Below are 19,147 nucleotides of genomic sequence, written 5' to 3' on the forward strand. Positions count from 1 at the left end.
ATTCAGCCTTGCTCAACCTGGCACCTTCCAGATGTATTGGACTTCAGCTCCTATAATTCCAGCCACTAAATGGCCAGCGGCCTTGCTATCTGGGATAATGGGTGTTGTAGCCCAACACATCTGGAAGGTTGGGTATCACAATCTATCACCATCATTTGAGAGAGAGTATGAGTGAGAGAGAATGTATGTTGGGGGGGGGACTTCCACCTCAGACTATAATTACTTATCACTTGTTCCTTCCTGTAGTTCACACTTATTCCCATTTTACAGATGATGAACCAAAGGTGAAGATAGTGATTTACTAAAAGTCAGAAAGGCCTATGAAGGGCAGTAGGGGACTGAACTTGAGCTTAACCTATACACTGTAAAGGGGGTAGGCAGCATTATTATTACCCTACTGTCCCAACCTCCTTTTTTTATCCTCTCCTTCCCTACTGGCCTATATACTAAGTAATTTGGATTGCGGACATGAGATGATAGGGTTCTCTGGCCCCCACTCTGTGCCCCCATTCTGGGTTTCTCAGCTAATGGCTGCCCATGAGGGATTTATTTAGCCTTTGTCCTTTCATTAGAAGCTTGAAACCTCTCAGAGTGCATTCTGTTTGCATGGCTGCTTCAGTCAGTTCTTTAATCTTTCTTCAGCCTTTTTCATTTCAGACTCATTTATTTAGTTTGACCACATTTTGGAGCACTAATGACTAACTGAGAGAAGAGAGGGGAGGGGATTAAACGAAGGTTAAGAGCCAACGCTCTGATTTGGAAAAGCAGGGTTTGGACAGAGAGAGTCTATGAGTGGAATAGGCTTGCTGCCCCACTGGACATTCACATTTGAAAATTCATTTAAATGTATGCAAATTTTAAAACTACCCACAGACAAGTACTGAGGAAATCCAAAGAGGAAACTGATAGACGGGGAAATTAAAATAAGAGGGCAGAGGCCAAGGAATGGTGGGATACATACTCATGTTCTCTGCATAAATCCAAATGCCATGTGCAAAAGAGTCATTCTGCTATGCATGTGCACAAGTGCTCTATCTATATTCCTCATGCACCATTTTCTGAATGTACAAAGGCTCCTTCTAATGCTTCAATTTTTCTGTGTTCTTCTGTAATAAATGGAATCGTTTATGCTCCTAAGCTCTCTGCCTTGATGGTATCTGGGTATGTAAACACAACCATTTTCACATGGTGGAGACTTCTAAGCATGCTTTCTTCTTCCCATACACTCAAAACATCTGGCAAGACTCTAGTCTGAGTGCTGCTGATGCCTTTTGAAGTCAAGTCTGTGATTACGAGGAGTAAGAAGTGGTGTCCTTACTGCTCTCCCAGGAAGGTCCACCAGATTCATTCTCTTTTGGTATTTGGGAAGATGACATGGATCAACAGAGCAACTCTATAATTGCATTGCTATTCCTGATGATATTATTTGCTCTGATTTGGATATTTTTTATCATATTGGTTTATGCTGCTGTTGTGCTTGCATTGCTTCTTCTCATTATTATTATTAAAACGTTAATTATAATGATGATAAGTGATTCTAAGCTGCCTTGAGGATCTGTCTGGGTCCAAAGGCAGGATATAAATATAATAAAAACTAATGACCACTAGTTGGTTTTGGACAGTAGAGGGAGATTTTGCCATGGTTTACCAGAGTTGTAACCTCCACCCATGTGGAAGTCTTCACATCTCCTCACAGAGTGGCTCAGCCCTCTTTCAAAAGGTTTTCCAAATCAAGCAAGTGGGCTGAACTGGCCCTATGAAATATCTCCAAAGGGCTTTTTCAAAACAAAACATTTATGGAATAATCTGTTCACTCTTCAAGGTCCCTTTTGCTTACAGTTAGGTTGGTTAAATGTGTAAGGAATGTCTACTTGACAAATTAAAACCGACTTCAAGCCTGTCATTAACTGTCATAGCTCCAGACTAAGGAACTCTGGAAACTGATTCCATAAAGAGGTACAGGATCTCTAAAAAAGTGCTCTAAGCACTTGGACAATTACCGTTCTCGAGGTACTTTGGAACAGTTATGACACTTCAATCTATAGTGTAATTATGCTCAAGGTAGTGGTATTTACCATAGTGGTATTTCCGTGCCATGCAGGAGAGTGAAGCGATTTGATTTAGGCGTCCCCACCAGGGTGGTGGGGAATAGATGAAGGAAAGAATTGGTGCCTGAATGGTGCAGCAAGACTTTTTAAAGTGTTGGCCCCAGGAAAGGGGGTGGGGGGCGGGGATCTAGTCTTGGCTTCAGACAGCGAAATGTATTGGACTGGCACCGCTATTTCCATTTTTCCAAAGGGTGTTTGAAAGACAAGAGTGAGGGATGTTATTTGGTGCTAGTCAAGCCTGCCATCATTTCTACTCTGAGTAGGAGATACACGATTCTAAGAATGACCTCCCTCGCTATTGCTTTGAACAACAGAAAAATAAATGTTTTCTATTATTTGTTCTCAAAGCAGAGCAATATAGCCATCTTGCAACCTAATTTACTTGGTATTAAGTCCCACTGAGTTTTACTTCCAATGCTCAGGATTCCGGCTTTTATCTATTTTTGCTGGTGACCTGAATATGACCTGTATAAACACACACATTCAAATACACACTCTAGCTTTCTTTTAATCATGGGCTATCAGGGGTAGGCACCCTGGCACCCTCCAGATGATTTGGACTACAACTCCCATAACCCATTACCATTGTCCATGTTGGCTGAGGCTTATGGGAGTTGTAGTCCAACACTTCTGGAGGGCACCAGGTTGCCTATCCCTAGGCTAGGTAGTGCGTGGGAGCCAAAGGGGTGTGAATGATTTCAGAGACTATGACATTTAAATCGGTCTCTTTCAAAAATTCTCTTTTTAAATTTTCAAAAAATGACATGCACAAAGTCTGAGATTAAATAATTTGGGGATACGTACGCACGTGCACCCCTTCATGGATCACTGCCTTGTTGTGGCGAAGGGGCTTGCGTAACTCAGTGAAGCCATAAGCTATGCCGTGTAGGGCCACCCAAGACGGACAGGTCATGGCAGAGAGTTCTGACAAAATGTGGTCCACTGGAGAAGGAAATGGCAACCCACTCCAGTATTCTTGCCAAGAAAACCCCATGGAACATATCACAAGGCTAAAAGAGATGACGCCGGAAGATGAGCCCCTCAGGTCGGAAGGTGTCCAATATACTACTGGGGAAGAGCAGAGGGTATTTCCAAGTAGCGCCAGAAAGAGTGAAGCGGCTGGGCCAAACCCGAAAGGACACTCAGCTGTGGATGTGTCTGGTGGTGAAAAGAAAATCCGATGCTGTAAAGAACAATATTGTTAGGAACCTGGAATGTCAGATCAATGAATCAAGGTAAGCTGGAGGTGGTCAAACATGAGATGGCAAGATTGAACATCGACATCTTGGGAATTAGCGAACTAAAATGGACAGGCATGGGCGAATTTAATTCAGGTGACCATCATATCTACTATTGTGGGCAAGAATCCCTTAGAAGAAATGGAGTAGCACTCATAGTCAACAAAAGGGTGGGAAAAGCAGTATTGGGGTACAATCTTAAAAATGATAGAATGATCTCAGTACAAATCCAAGGCAAACCATTCAACATCACAGTAATTCAAGTCTATGCCCCAACCACTGAGGCCGAAGAAGCTGAGGTTGATCGGTTCTATGAAGACCTACAACACCTTCTAGAACTAACACCAAAAAAAGATGTCCTCTTCATCATAGGGGATTGGAATGCTAAAGTAGGAAGTCAAGAAATCACCGGGATAACAGGCAGGCATGGCCTTGGTGTACAAAATGAAGCAGGACAAAAGCTAATAGAGTTTTGCCAAGAGAACATGCTGATCATAGCAAACACTCTTTTCCAACAGCACAAGAGGCGACTCTACACATGGACATCACCAGATGGTCAATATCGAAATCAGATTGATTATGTCCTTTGCAGCCAAAGATGGAGAAGCTCCATACAGTCAGTAAAAACAAGACCTGGAGCTGACTGTGGCTCAGATCATGAGCTGCTTCTTGCAAAATTTCGGCTGAAATTGAAGAACGTCGGGAAAACCACTAAACCGTTCAGGTATGACCTAAATCATATCCCTGATGAATATACAGTGGAGGTGAGGAACAGATTTCAGGGATTAGACCTGAGAGACAGAGTGCCTGAAGAACTATGGACGGAGGTCCGTAACATTGTTCAGGAGGCAGCAACGAAATCCGTCCCAAAGAAAAAGAAATGCAAGAAAGCCAAGTGGCTGTCTGATGAGGCTTTACAAGTAGCTGAGGAAAGAAGGGCAGCGAAAAGCAAGGGAGAAAGGGGAAGATATACCCAACTGAATGCAGCGTTCCAGAGAATAGCAAGGAGAGACAAGAAGGCCTTCTTAAATGAACAATGCAAAGAAATCGAGGAAAACAACAGAATGGGAAAGACTAGAGATCTCTTCAAGAAAATTGGAGATCTCAAGGGAACGTTTTGTGCAAAGACGGGCATGATAAAGGACAAAGAAGGCAGGGACCTAACAGAAGCAGATGAGATTAAGAAGAGGTGGCAAGAATACACAGAAGAACTATACAGGAAAGATCTGAATGTCCCTGATAGCCATGATAGTGCGGTCACTGAACTTGAGCCGGACATCCTAGAGAGTGAAGTCAAGTGGGCCTTAGGAAGCATTAGTAACAACAAAGCTAGCGGAGATGACAGTATTCCAGCCGAGCTATTTAAAATCCTAAAAGATGATGCTGTTAAAGTGCTGCATTCAATATGCCAACAAATCTGGAACACTCAACAGTGGCCACAAGACTGGAAAAGGTCAGTTTACATTCCAATTCCAAAGAAGGGCAACGCCAAAGAGTGTTCAAACTACCGCACAATTGCGCTCATTTCACATGCCAGCAAGGTGATGCTCAAAATCCTACAAGCTAGGCTTCAGCAGTATGCGAACCGAGAACTACTGGAAGTACAAGCTGGGTTTCGAAGAGGCAGAGGAACTAGAGATCAAATCGCCAACATTCGCTGCATCATGGAGAAAGCAAGAGAATTCCAGAAAAACGTCTATTTCTGCTTCATTGACTACGCTAAAGCCTTTGATTGTGTGGATCACAACAAACTGTGGCAAATTCTTAAAGTGATGGGAGTACCAGACCACCTTACCTGTCTCCTGAGAAACCTGTACGAGGGTCAAGAAGCAACAGTCAGAACCAGACATGGAACAACCGAGTGGTTCAAAATTGGGAAAGGAGTACGACAAGGCTGCATATTGTCACCCTGCTTATTTAACTTATATGCAGAGTACATCATGAGAAATGCCGGGTTGGATGAATCACAGGTCGGAATTAAGATTGCCGGGAGAATTATCAACAACCTCCGATATGCAGACGATACCACCCTAATGGCAGAAAGCGAAGAGGATCTCAAGAGCCTCTTGTTGAGGGTGAAAGAGGAGAGTGCAAAAGCTGGTTTGAAACTCAACTTTAACAAAACGAAGATCATGGCATCTGGCCCCATCACTTCCTGGCATATAGAAGGGGAAGAAATGGAAGCAGTGACAGATTTTACTTTCTTGGGCTCCAAGATCACCACAGACAGTGACTGTAGCCATGAAATTAAAAGACGCTTGCTCCTTGGGAGGAAAGCTATGGCAAACCTAGACAGCATAGTAAGAAGCAGAGACATCACCTTGCCGACAAAGGTCCGTCTAATCAAAGCTATGGTTTTCCCAGTAGTAATGTATGGCTGTGAGAGCTGGACTATAAGGAAGGCTGAGCGCCGAAGAATTGATGCTTTCGAACTGTGGTGCTGGAGAACACTCTTACGAGTCCCCTGGACTGCAAGGAGGTCAAATCAGTCCATCCTAAAGGAAATCAACCCTGACTGCTCATTGGAAGGACAGATACTGAAGCTGAAGCTCCAATATTTTGGCCACCTAATGCGAAGAGAAAACTCTCTGGAAAAGACCCTGATGCTGGGAAAGACTGAAGGCAAAAGGAGAAGGGGACGGCAGAGGATGAGATGGCTAGATAGCATCACAGATGCAATGAATATGAACTTGAGCACGCTCCGGGAGACAGCGCAGGACAGGAAGGCCTGGCGTGCTATGGTCCATGGGGTCACGAAGAGTCGGACACGACTGAACGACTGAACAACAACAATGCACGTGCACACAGACACTCACACACAAACACAATTTTGAATGACCTCCAATGAATGTTTGGAAACGTATGGAAAATATTTGCCAATTTACCATGCCTTCAATCATCACCCTGGCTGTGAAGGAGAAACTAATCCCTGTGCAATCTTTTGAATGCTTCCTTGGACACAGTCTGCACCAAATTTGTTAAAGGGAAGCTAATCCACATCATTTGTCACTTAGTCATGTCCTATTGCACAGGCGTGGTTCTAATCTATGGTCGTTTTTGTGAGAACTGAACAGATAAGGGGAAATTTATCTATCCCAGAATACTAAGGAAACAGAATGAGCCATCCTGAGGACAATACAGGGCCAGCCCAAGATATTTTGCTGCCTGAAGTGGACTGTCCATGAACAGAAGCCATTGAATCTTACTTCAAAACTGGTGAGGGGACAGCATTCTTCATCACACCTGAGGGCAGCACACTAGCTTAGCAGGGACAGGACAGATCATGTGGCACATACCACTCTGTCCCTCCAATGCTTTGCCACCACTCTCCACCATTTGAGGTGGCTGCCTCACTCTGCCTAATAGTAGGGCTGGCCTATTGTCACCATAGTATGATGGTGTAGAGAGATGTGTGCTTGCGTAGATAAATAGCAATTACAAGTTGAATTCTTTTGACCGGACTGCTCTCTTCCATTTGTTGTGTCCTATATCCTCTTTGCAAATATTTTATTACCTATAAATCGATGCAGAAGACAGCTTGACAACCACAGTGATTCAGCTTCTGTGACTACTAAGGTTATGAAAGAGTACATGAGGAGAGCAGGAGGGAAGTGTTGTGACATTCTCCTGCTCCTAATGTACCTTATTCCCTGAAGGCCCTATCCACATCATATCATGCTCTCCAGGGGCCATTTACGCAGGCACCGTCTGGCTTTTAGCGATGGTGTTCTGAATGGAAGGTTTTGTCTGTACACATCATCTGCTATGTTAGGAACGTCTCTCACCCTTCTACCATGGGACTTCAGTAAAGGTCAGTAACACTTCAGAGTCAGCCTCTAGCCTCCACTGGCAGCTGTGTGATGGTCACTCTGGGAAACAAGCTGATGAGACTTAGCATGGTCAAGTCCCTGTGTTAGAAAGTTCCACATTAACACGATTAGAGCAGCCCAAAAATGGATGAGGAGAGGTGAGCTCAGCTTCTACACCACAGGCAATGCATTCTCTCTGTTCTGTAGATGAAATGCTACAGCGGCCAGTTTTGCCTTCATGACACAAAGCAGCAAAGCATTTCGTTTAATCAAAACACTGGCTATTTCTGAGAGCCATGCACTGATCAGCGATGGATGTTCTCATCTTTACTAATGTGCAGGGCAATGCCTGGCAATTTGGCAAAATAACACATAAAGAGGAAATGGACTGTAGGCAGCAGTAGGGGCAGAAAACTTACCTGTGGCCGCGGATGCCCCGTAACCAAACACTGAAGGACGAGGGTATCGCCCTCCCGAATAGTGTATACTCGTTCACTGATGTTATCTTCCTTTACAACGCATGCTTGCCCAGCATGGATGATCTGGGCTTGTGCAGGAGCTATGGAGAAAAAGAAAGAGTTAGGGAAGCTAACATCCATGTAACTCATGCCCACCCTCTGTGTCTCTCTAGATGCTGCTGGAGCACTTGAAGTTCTGAGAGCCTGCTACAGACACTAACAGCGCAATCCAATACATGCTTATTCAAAAGTCTCATTGAGCTCAATCAGACTTACTTCCAGGAAACTGGGTAGGAGATTGCAGCCTACATTATCTGGCCCTGGTCTTGTAGGGCAAATACTGCAAAGGCTATAAGATTCCCCAGAAAAAGAACATCAGGCTGAGCAGCATCACAACTCAAGCTTGATGTACTGTACAGCCATCTGTAAAATCATTCTATTTTGTATGCATTTTTAATAATAATAAAAAAGTACCTACACACACATTTACACAGGGATTCCCCCCCGCCCGAATTTCTTGCTTCATTTCAACACAATTTCCAAGAGTTACAAAAATGCAGGCTATTCTCCAACACACAAACCTTCCCTATATGAGTCAGACGATTGTGCTCAGGGCTGTCTATTCTTACTGAGGTCTCAAGAAGAGAACCTGAGATTCCAGCATGAGATCCCAACATGAGATCCTTCAACGCAGGGCTTGATGAACCTGCAGTCTTCTGGATGTTGTTGGACAGCAACTCCTTATCAGCCCCAGCCAACACAAGCAATGGTCAGGAATCTGTAGGGCCTCATCCCTGTTTTAACTGGAGATGCCAGATATTAAACCTAGGACCTTGTGAATGCAAAGCATCTGCTCTGCCACCAGCAGGTTGTTGTGTTGGTGCAATTACCGTAAACAAAAGACACTGCAAGCTAACAGTGGGAGCACATGTTGATTTGAATCAGTAGAGAATGGTCAAAGTTGAACAGGGGGTAGGTACTTAGGCAAGGATGAGCACTTTCATGATGACAATGCAAAGCAAAACAGAGCAAATGGCAGAATAAGTGATGGAAAACATGTATGCATGTATTTTATTTAAGCAGATTTTTATTCCACCATTCCACTTTTTAAAAGTGCCAAGGTGACTCACAGTCAAAACTGAAATACAATTAAAACAATCCACTTTTGAGAAATTACCAAGAAGACTAAATACAGAAAAAACAGCAGACGAAATCAATCAAGTCAACCAAAGAAGTCAAGCAGACCAATTAAATACTTGTTTGAATAAAAATATCTCATGGAGATGGTGAAAAGACAGCAACAGATTTCCCAGGGAAGAGGGTTCCATAACCTGGCTGCAACCAACAAAGGCTCTTTCCTCTGTAGCCACCAGATGTGCCTCAGATACAGATGGGATGCACAGAAGAGCCTTCCTGGGTGACCTCAAAGAATGAGAAAGACTGGAAGACGGTATTTTAGGTATTCTGATCCTAAACCATTTTGGGCATTAAGGATGCAATCCTATGTGTGTTTAGAAAGAAAAAAAAGTCTGACAACTCCCAGCATTCCCCAGCCAGAACAGCTGGCTGGGGAATGCTGGGAGTTATAGGACTTTTTTCTGTCCAAACAGAAATATTTTCTGTCTTGCTTCACAAGACGTGGACTCAAACACAGTTATCCTTCGATATTCTCCAAATGTTTGATGTAGTTCTCCAATTTAAAAAATGCATATAAACTGTGTATATTAGTGAAAGTAACATGCAAAAAATGAATAATATTAGGGGGTAGTAGTTTTTTTTAAAATGCATATATTAGGCAAAAATGCATTTATTAAAAGAAATGTGCATGAAAATGTGTTTGAATTTTTGTGCAGACTTTGGTTTTTAAAAAAATCACAAGCTGATGTGGAAACAGGACAGACCCAATTTAAGATTAGGGATGTACATATAAACAAAACTTGAATTTGTTAAATTTCTCTAAGTTCCACCTCAAAGTTTATTCCATGTCATCTCCATATCAGATTGCAATCTTTTTTTTTTCTTTTCGTATGAAAATCACTGCATAATTTTGTGTGTATTTCCCAAATGTATACATCAACTGTGCACATCCTTGAAATGTACCCATTCTTCTCCCATTGATTAAAGCGTGTTCATGTGCATTTTTCAAAAGTACAATATTTTTCATGTGTATTTTGTCAAATGTACACATGCTGTCAACCACATTTTGTTTTTTGGACTGTGAATTATATTGCAAGCTCAGAAATGTAAACTCCGACAGCAGAGCATGTTCGAGTATATGTTCAGTCCGGAAGCTGTGAACAGAGTAAAACCAGATCAAAAATGAACTGAAACAATTTTCCCATACATCCCTACCTAAGATTAGAAAAATGGGAAACTGAGAGAAATCAAAATTGACAGATTCGTCCATTGCTACCTATATCCTATTCCAAACATTCATTGCAGACTTTGATTTCTTAATGTGACATCTGTTGAAACAAAATGAATCCAGAAGGGAGACACAAGGATAAATGTCTCAGGAGTCCTAATGATGAGACTACAGAGAAATGACTATGAGGAAATCCAGTAAATGTGAGGTATGGGACAATATCTAAGGCTGCTGGAATGACACGGTAAGTAAATGTAGCAAATACAGACCCATATATCCAAGTAACCTGGGAGACATCCAGAATCCTGAATAAAAATTGAGTAATTAAATAAAGCAACCGTGACATGAATGACATATGGTGAATTCAGATGATCAGATAATTTTGGTAATTAAAGTTTGGATAATGGAAGATCTATTATAAACTAGATGCAGAAGCTTCTAAAATAAATTAAAGTACCAGAATAGAGGTTGAGAGGTGAGCTCCACCTGCTGTATCTCCAGCAGGATCAAAGCTCAGTCCTCTTCTCCTCCCATGGGCACAGGCCAAGGAGGACTGTGCTTAGCCACAGGGGATGGCTTCACTCCAACAATTTATCCAGGTGCAGGCTGTCCTAAAACTGAGCCTTTCCCAGCTCCCCGAGAAAGATATACTCAGCACCCAAGGTAGCAGGCTATTTCCCCCCTATTTGCACTACGCTGCTCTCTGTTAGTTTGCTCCATTTTACCATTTCACAGCACAAATGAGTAGCTGGGAAATTGTAAGTTGAAGCTTCAGCGCAACTAGGAATGGATGAATCTGTGACTTCCAGTTTCTCATTTTCCCAGTCTTTAAGCTCAGTTCATCACAAATGCTGAGATTTTTGGTGAAGTTCACATGAGCATTTGTATGCATTTTCTTGTGCATTTCTCCTAATACATGCATCTTTGAACATTAATTTCACTAATATATGCATTGTTGTGTGCATTTTCCCCTAATATACACACTTTGTATACATTTTTTACTGGAGAATAGGGATGGGGCAAGCGTCTGGGAAGGGGTTGGAGTCCGATGGACTCCCCCCATGCTTGCCCCTCTGGACCTTGTTCGCCAAGCTGCCTCCTCCACTCGCCCCCACTCATTGCACTGCAGGAGCTGCTGGATGGCTCGGTGAGTGGCCAACAAACGTTGAAGGGGCGCCCATCCCCATAGAGAGCCGCAATTATGTGGAAAATGGTGGTTGCTCCCCGTTCTCCGTAAGAACTCTCAACTTCCTTGCTTCTCTAATGCTGCAACTTTGCTGTACTGGGGCTGCACGATCAGGGAATCACGATCCTTTTCTGATGCACGTGTTACTTTGCAGCTTGAAAAGGGGCTGGGAGCAATAACTCCCAAAGGAGAAATCCTGTGTATACCAAAAAGGGGGTGGTGGCTATACACCCTTGGGTTTTTGCAGGAGTGGGACCAAACTTCACACACAGCCTCTTCTAGTCAGGAAGCACCCGATCCACCATCAAAACCCTGCACACTTACCCCAGAGGAGCAAAAATCCCAAGTGCAGTAAAAAGGGGGGTGGCTATAAACCCTTGGGGGTTTGCAGGATTGGGACAAAACTGGCAATTGCACATTTCCCCCAGAGTCAGTGCTGGCATAAAACCTTTATTATCTCAAAATCACTAAAGCACTATAGCGATACAGTGAAGTTGCACATTTTACCCCTTCCCAGATAATACTGGCAGAGATTCTTTTGTCTGCTACAGCACTTTAACGCTATAGCAAATTTGCATGAACATGAATCTGCGCAAAAGCAGAATTCTGCATCCCGCCCCCCCCCCCGCCATCATTTTCCTTCTTCTTGGAAAAGTGTCCAGAGAAGAAAAAGGGGATGGGAGCTATAACTCCCTGACAGTTCCCTGGAATGGGACAAAACTGCACAGGTGGGGTGCCCTCCTGAGGAGCTTTCAGATTCTGGAGTGGATAATTGCAGATTGTTGCTTCTTCAATGAAAAGTGCGCAGAAGAGGAAACAGGGTGTGGGAGCTATTACTCCCTGACTGTTTGCTGGAATGGGGCAAAATTGCACTGCTGGGGTGCTCTCATAGAAGCCTACAGATGCTGTACTGGATAATTGCCAGTTTCAGCTTCTTCATTCAAAAGGGAGCAGCTCTTCTCCTATTTCCCCATTTTCCCCTATTCCCCACCATTTTGTGCGCAATTGCAGCTTGGCTCACTACGGGGACAGGTGCCTCTGCAGCTGCTCACTGAGCCCTCCAGCAGCTCACGAGGTGCTGCAAGCGGGGGCAGGTGATGGAGGCAGCAGGAGAGCGAACAATGAACATGGACAGAGGTGAGTCCAACCATCCCTATTGGAGAACTCCATTGCAAAAGTGTGAATTTTGAAGTATAACTGAGTTTTGGCCCACATATTGGTTCAAAGGTGCGAAATTAGATAAGATCACATTAAAATGAAAATGGAACAAATTTCTCCCCCAATCCTACCTACAACACATGCTTCTAGTTTTTTTATGTTCCAGCTTACAGAAGCTAATGCAGTCCTCCAATTCAGGGTGGGAAAAGGGCTTTCAAAGTGGAAAGAAGAGAATATTTAAATTTAGTCTGGATTTCACACAAGGAGGCACTTTGGGTGAGTTATTTCTGTCTCTGAATTGGGGCCAATTGAGTCACATTTCTGTAACAGACATTAGATCTTTATAAGCTATCCATCCACCCATTGTATTAAAAGGGTTAGCAAGGGTTTTTTTTTTTTCCCCATAAAGAAAAGGCTGGCTACACTACAAACCCTGATTAGCTGACAAATGAGATGAGATCTGCGTTGCATTTTAACAAGTAGTTAACTTGTTCTAACAGGTGGAAATGTATGAATGGATAATCGCTCTCTCTATGGATCACCACAGCAATTGTTACAAAGGAGTTCTCTTCCCTCCTCCTCCTCCTCCTCCTTCTCTTTCCAGCCGACTGGTGATTTATTGGTAGGATTATTCCACAAGTGCTATCCAAACAATTGTGGATTAATAGATTCAATGTGTTTACTAGAACGCCTTTACAGCAAATACACTGGAGCGCTTTTGCCCCTCCTTCCCCTGCCTTCAACATCTGCAGAGACCTCCTGCTATTGTGCTCACAAGAACCTCCGTTGTCATTAAAAAACAAACATGCCCAAGACAGAGTGCAAAGCTCTGTAGCTACAGCAGAGCAGATGGGAGGCCTGCCCTTCCCTGGAGGACAAGGGATTAATGTTTACTAAGCATGCCAGTATTGGGAGGATGAAACATTTATATAAACCTAGAAAGGGGGATTTAGGGCTTGCGAGAGAAGAAGCTACAAGGCAAAAAAGAGCCATGAGGACACTACAGAACAGCAGTCAGGGGATGGCAGCCTGGTGCCCTCCAGCTCTTTTGGGCTCCAACTCCCACCAGCCTTAGCCAGCATGACAAATGGTAAGGAATTATGGGAGTTGTAGTCCAAAACATCTGGAGAGTACCAGGCTGCCTACCCTTCACATAGCTCTACAACACCTCTGCCACAGCATCTCACCCTTAAACTCTGTTCAATGGTTCAGTAAGCCAGCTTATGGACTCCCCGCCAAGGTCTTACAGATAATTTACGTGGAGGGCCATTCATGTGCAACCAACTTACCATGTGGGTCTGGCACTTTTCAGTGGCCATCACAAATCTGGTATTTATGAGTCATGTAGTGAAAATCTCCTGGTCTGTTTGATGAGCAACTGCATGGCACTTAACAGCCATCAGTAGTGTGGCTTACAGTGATAGCAACACAGGGGCTGTTAATGTACAAACTGACCCTTAATCTTTTTGTTTTTGTAACGTGTGGCTTGGTTTGCTTGCTTGAGCCATCCGCAGACACCTATTGCAAAGCACACCTTCTTTCCCATTGCTCTCTGCTTGTAGCACGTAATAATCTGAACTAGGGGTTAAGACGTATGTGCATATTACCCATGTAATACGCACCTAATCAATTATATTCTGATCCCCACCCCATCATCTCATGAACTCAGGAGGTTTTACAGCAATTTCACCCAACCCATGGCTATCATTGTGTCCAACTGGCTCACAGTCTCAATTAATTCAAGGTGTGAGCAAGTAAAGAAGGGAAAACAAATAATAAAAGGTACTTCCAGACATCCACACCCAGCAGCAGTGGTAGCGCCAAAAAAACGAAGCAGAACAAGGAGGTTCCTCAAGGACAACATACTTCCTGTTAACACTGGTTTAGACCAGACTTCTCCAACCCAGTGCTCTCCAGATGTGTTGGACTACAATTTCCATCAGCCTAGCAAATGTGGATGTTGGCCATGCTGCCTGGGGATGATGGGAATTGTAACCCAACATATCTAGTGGAGGCTGAGTCGGGGAAGGCTGGTTTACAGCTGCTACCAGCAGATGGCCACTGGTGCTGATCCTGCTAGCTCACAATTTTGCCTAAGCAAAAACTGAAGCCAGTTTGCGGAGTTCCTCTGAATATCAGAGGAATTTCAAGAAAAGTCAAAGAATTGCAGTAAGTGAAATTTCTTCAGGGGGAGTTGGGTACTACCAATACAATATTTAAGTAGCACATAATAATAAGAGAGGTTAGAAAAGTAACTGGAAGCCTGGCTTTCTACCCATGAAAATACTTCTGCACCTATTATTTCTCTCCCACTCATCCCCATCTAGAGCTGAGCCAAAGTTTCTCAGAATACATTTTTCTGAGAAACAAATGATATTTTTTCACCTAGAAAAGCCACTTTACACAATTTTCTCTGCATATTCTTCACCATTTTTGGGTGGCGGCTGCTGTCCCCCCTCCCATGTCCCAGAACAATGCTGGGTCTGAGGGCATTGTGGAAGATGCAAAATGGTGGCCACAGGCTCCCAACACAGTTTCTGCTGCTGCCGCTTGCAGCAGGAGCACCACCCCCACATACACACAAAACCCCTTAGGGGGGAAAAAGGAGAGAAGCTGTGCTATTGCCACCACTAATGGTGAGCCCCCACCCCCAGGAAACTGTTAAGAGAATTTTCCTTTCCCCTGCAGAAAATATTCCCCCCTCCCAATTTCTCTGCCTACAGATAGGGTGGAGAATTCAGAGAGGCCATTTCTGCAAGCTCTATGAATTGTCAGACCACACACAGAGACAAAAAGGCCACAAACAAAAAAACAGATGTTAAAAAGAAAAAAAGAGAGAGAGCACAATCTGCCAGCAACTTTGCAGGAGAAAAAACATTGTTTTCAAAATTGGTTAGTACATCTGGCTTTTAAACTGACTGCTGTGAACTAAAGAATTAATGAACTGATGATTTATGAATCAAGTAACACCATTGATAACAGTAATTATTTATTCTTATGGAGAATGGCACTTTTGAACCTTTTATTATGCAAGCTTTTGATGTATTCAGTGTTTGCTATGTTTGTTTTGACATTTGTTCGCTATACAAGTAGTTTGTTGTGTTTGCTGCTGAGAATATAGAATAAAAATTAGCCGCTGTGAGAGGATTAGTCCACCCTACCTTTGGGTATTGGGTTGTATAGGAGACATTCTTTGTGTTAATCCCCTTCCTTCAATGGTAGAAAATTCCCCTCGTTTCTAATCCGAATCTCATCGCATTATATCAGTGCCTAAATATCCTTCGTATATCATAGCTCTGTTATTCTTCAGCAACTGTACTCTGCCCAAGATTTTGGATTCTGAATGGAAGCTTAGCACAAAAATCTCAACTGCATGATTGTCTGCCACCTACCCAGTTTCACTCTCCTCAGCGTTTGGCTGCCCGCTTCCGTCCTCCCAGCCTTACGTCCACAGAGCCCCTTAGTCTTGTTGCAGGAGTTAAGCTCTTGCTAATTCGCCTTAATGTCCCTGGGAGGAATTTGGCTGCTGATGGCTCTGTTTTCCCTCTGAAAACAGGAGCCTGCTGCTAACGTTAAGTTCCAGCCACCCCACAGAGAAGCATCATCCTCTCTTTCTACAGCTCTGGTTCTTACCCAAATATGTGTTTCCGTTGTGACCCTCTGCTCACAGAAGGCTCTTTGATCCAGTGGAATTTTCCGCAAGTGGCAAGAGGAGAGGGGGAACGGACGTTTGCAAATCCCTTTTTCCTTCTGCACGCCCCTGCGTCACCTCCCACACAGTTCCAAAGGGTCCCCCAACCCACTGGTGCAGATGACTGGGGAGCACAGGGGGCTGCAGAGGGAAAGGAGAATCACGGGAAATTGCCTCCCTATCCCCTTCATGGGATCAAAGAGCCTTCCATTAGTTGAGGGGGACACAACTGGATAAAACCCTTGATGTTTTTCCTGTGCAATATGACCAAGTAGTTCAACTCCTCAGGCAGAAAAAATCCTACCAATTCTGATATCGCTTATAAGGCACCTAAAGTTTTCCAAGTGCTGTACAGAGATTGAAAAACAAGAGAGTACATGCCTGTAAGCTTATGGCCTTATCAGCATGATAGAAAAGTAACAAGGAAAGGGAAAGAGAGGGAGGGAGAGAAGTAAAAAGGAGAGGGAGGTAAAAAAAAAAAGAGAGGTAAAAGGGAGAGAGTAGGAAGAAGAACGCAAGGAAATTCAAGTTGCATATGCTGATTTCACAGTCCCATGTCCCTATAGCGTCAAAGTTAAGAGCAGAACAACAGCTGTACGTGGAATGCTCTGTACAGTTTAATCACGGGAAACTTGCCTTAGCTTCCACATGTTCTATTTCTGCAGGTTTGAAATTGAGATTGATTCCACAGAAATGGATGTTTTGTGCATATGGGACAACACAGAGGACTGCTAAGAAGAAGCTGGCTAGCTCTGCCAGATGCTGACAATATAGCAAGGACGCCTCACTGAGGCATATGATGTGAGGGTGTCCTGTAGTGGCTTCTTTTCGGTTGGACATCATGGCTCGTATCAATTTTGTTCTTGACAAATCTGTGACAATGGTGGATGTCCACGCACTTTCAAACTACATCCCTGTGATGTGGGGACTAACAGGCGGACAGCAAAAGTGGAGAGTGAGAGCCACTACAGTTGCAAGGAGACTTATGCTTCAAGCTGGGAAGGAAAAGCACTCACCACCTGTCACTCAGTGGACGGAAGATCTTGACGCTATTGTTACGTCTGAGCATATCTCCTACAACCATCACAGACGTATGGATGCTTATTTATTTTTTATGGACTGCTTATGGTAACATATATATTTGAAATGTTAATTTGTTTTCTCACCGTATCCGTAGAAACTGCACCGACACTAACCAATCCTGACGTGTACTGACAATGCACTCAACTAACCCATGCTAAATAGAGATACAAGCCAGGGCTAAATACAATAATCACAAAAAGGTTGATCTAATTATACAAACAAAGCCAGTCAAATTATCTATAATCATCCATGTACAAACATACAATTTCTTCCACAGAGCTACAGCCCCACATAACTCAAGCAGCATGAGATTGTTCATCTCTATTCCCTCACCTAACCATGACGAGAGCTCTGGGAACTGAGCACAGACAATTCTAGGTAGCTAAAGAAGCCAGGACCCACCTGGAAAAGGTGAGGTTCCTGGCTTAGGCCTCCAGTCCCATGGCACATGTGTATTTCCCCGGCCGTGGGCTTTGAACTCTTAGGTTAGGGGTGCCAAGATAGTGATAAATCAGACCCAGGTTTACTTACAAGGAGTACTTTATTGAGTAACTTACAATACGCAGGCATACCCAATGACTGGATCAGACAGCTTCTCTGAACCCAGAGCCATGGGGTACAATGGGTTTTATACCATACATGTTAGCAATGAGGCAGCATAACAGCAGCAAGAGCCACCTAGCATTCATTCCCAGCATGGACTAACAGCATTTGGTTCTCAGCACAGCCACCGGCCACTTTAAGGTAAACAAACTTCACTTCCCAGGCACATCTTGATTAGATACTCTACTCATTAGTATGGAATGTGCTAGGCCGCGCTATTGGCCCTCTGACTCATCTTCACATGCTCAGAGGCTAACTAGCAAGGGAATTGCACTAATAATGAACTTAAGCAAGGCATTATGGATCTTTAGGCCCCTCTAACACTACAGGTGACTTGGTTACACTCCTGGGGCCAATACAACATGGGACTTACTTCTGAGGGTCTGTTGCTGTATTGTCTGGCTTACATTAATTGCAGTTGGGCCTGAGAAGAGCTTTCTAGTGGGTTGTGCCTTTAGTAGCCACATTTTATTCATTCATTCAGTGTGTGAGAGAGTCACCCCAGTGCCTGTCTCTTTAAGAAAGCTACGAGACAACAGCTATGGCTTCGCATAGTCTACTGCACATTATTCCCGCTCAGTAGTGTAGTGGCAAATTCAGAAGTGCGGGGTCCCTTCGTGATAGTCACAGCCATGCCTCCTCACTGCCACGCCCCTTTCTAAGCTTACACAACTTTGTACGATATACAACCTCCAACTGGGATCCAAAAACAGGGCAGCTGAGAGTGAGGCAATGGTATTTCAATTGGACGTCTAAGAAAAAATGCAGGGGTGTTAAAATCTTTTTCACTCATTCACTCACTCAAACACAAACATTTTAGGTTTTCAAAATATGTTACTCTATGGAAGCTTCACCTTCACTCAGTGGCAGGGAAGGGGAGGAGATGGCTGGAAGAGCCTGGCCCACAGTGGTAGGCTGGGAGTGGGAGGGACCTGGCTGAGACCTGGCTCTTAAAAAAGTCCTGGGCCTTTGTCTCTGTGAGACCCCCCACCACTACACCCCTGTTCCCACTCCACAAAACAGGAGCCCAGAGCCATCTCCTGGTTAATCATCCCCTTCCTTTTCAATCAGCATATTCCTTTTAATGAGTACTTTCCAGCCCAAAAGGTGATGTGGGTCTTCCTTTTCATCTGCAACTATTTATTTATTCATTCATTCGTTTGTCCATTCATTTTATATACTGCTGAACTGGCAGATACCCTCAAGTGGTTTACACTTGAGGGTATCTCAATGTGGTTTACAATCATAATCCCTCCCCCCACACAATAAATATTAAAACATTAAACATATTAAATAGCCAACAGTAAAGTTAACTCCCCTTCATGCATCACTGCCTTGTTGTGGTGAAGGGGCTTGTGTAACTCAGTGAAGCCATAAGCTATGCCGTGCAGTGCCACCCAAGACGGACAGGTCTGACAAAATGTGGTCCAGTGGAGAAGGAAATGGCA

At 43.8% G+C, this 19,147-nt stretch overlaps 1 protein-coding gene across 1 annotated transcript in view; it reads right to left on the reverse strand.

Moving 5' to 3' along the window:
* MDGA1 (MAM domain containing glycosylphosphatidylinositol anchor 1) overlaps nucleotides 1-19,147 on the reverse strand; it is a 386,593-nt gene that overhangs the window by 258,632 nt on the left and 108,814 nt on the right. The window contains exon 2 of the mRNA XM_084832471.1: nucleotides 7,575-7,714. Coding sequence (XP_084688597.1) covers nucleotides 7,575-7,714 — 140 coding nt within the window. The remainder of the gene's footprint in view (nucleotides 1-7,574; nucleotides 7,715-19,147) is intronic.

This window comes from Heloderma suspectum, chromosome 1 (assembly GCF_057233095.1).
Source record: "Heloderma suspectum isolate Gila_16-S chromosome 1, 16-S_ref, whole genome shotgun sequence".
Taxonomy (NCBI): domain Eukaryota; kingdom Metazoa; phylum Chordata; class Lepidosauria; order Squamata; family Helodermatidae; genus Heloderma; species Heloderma suspectum.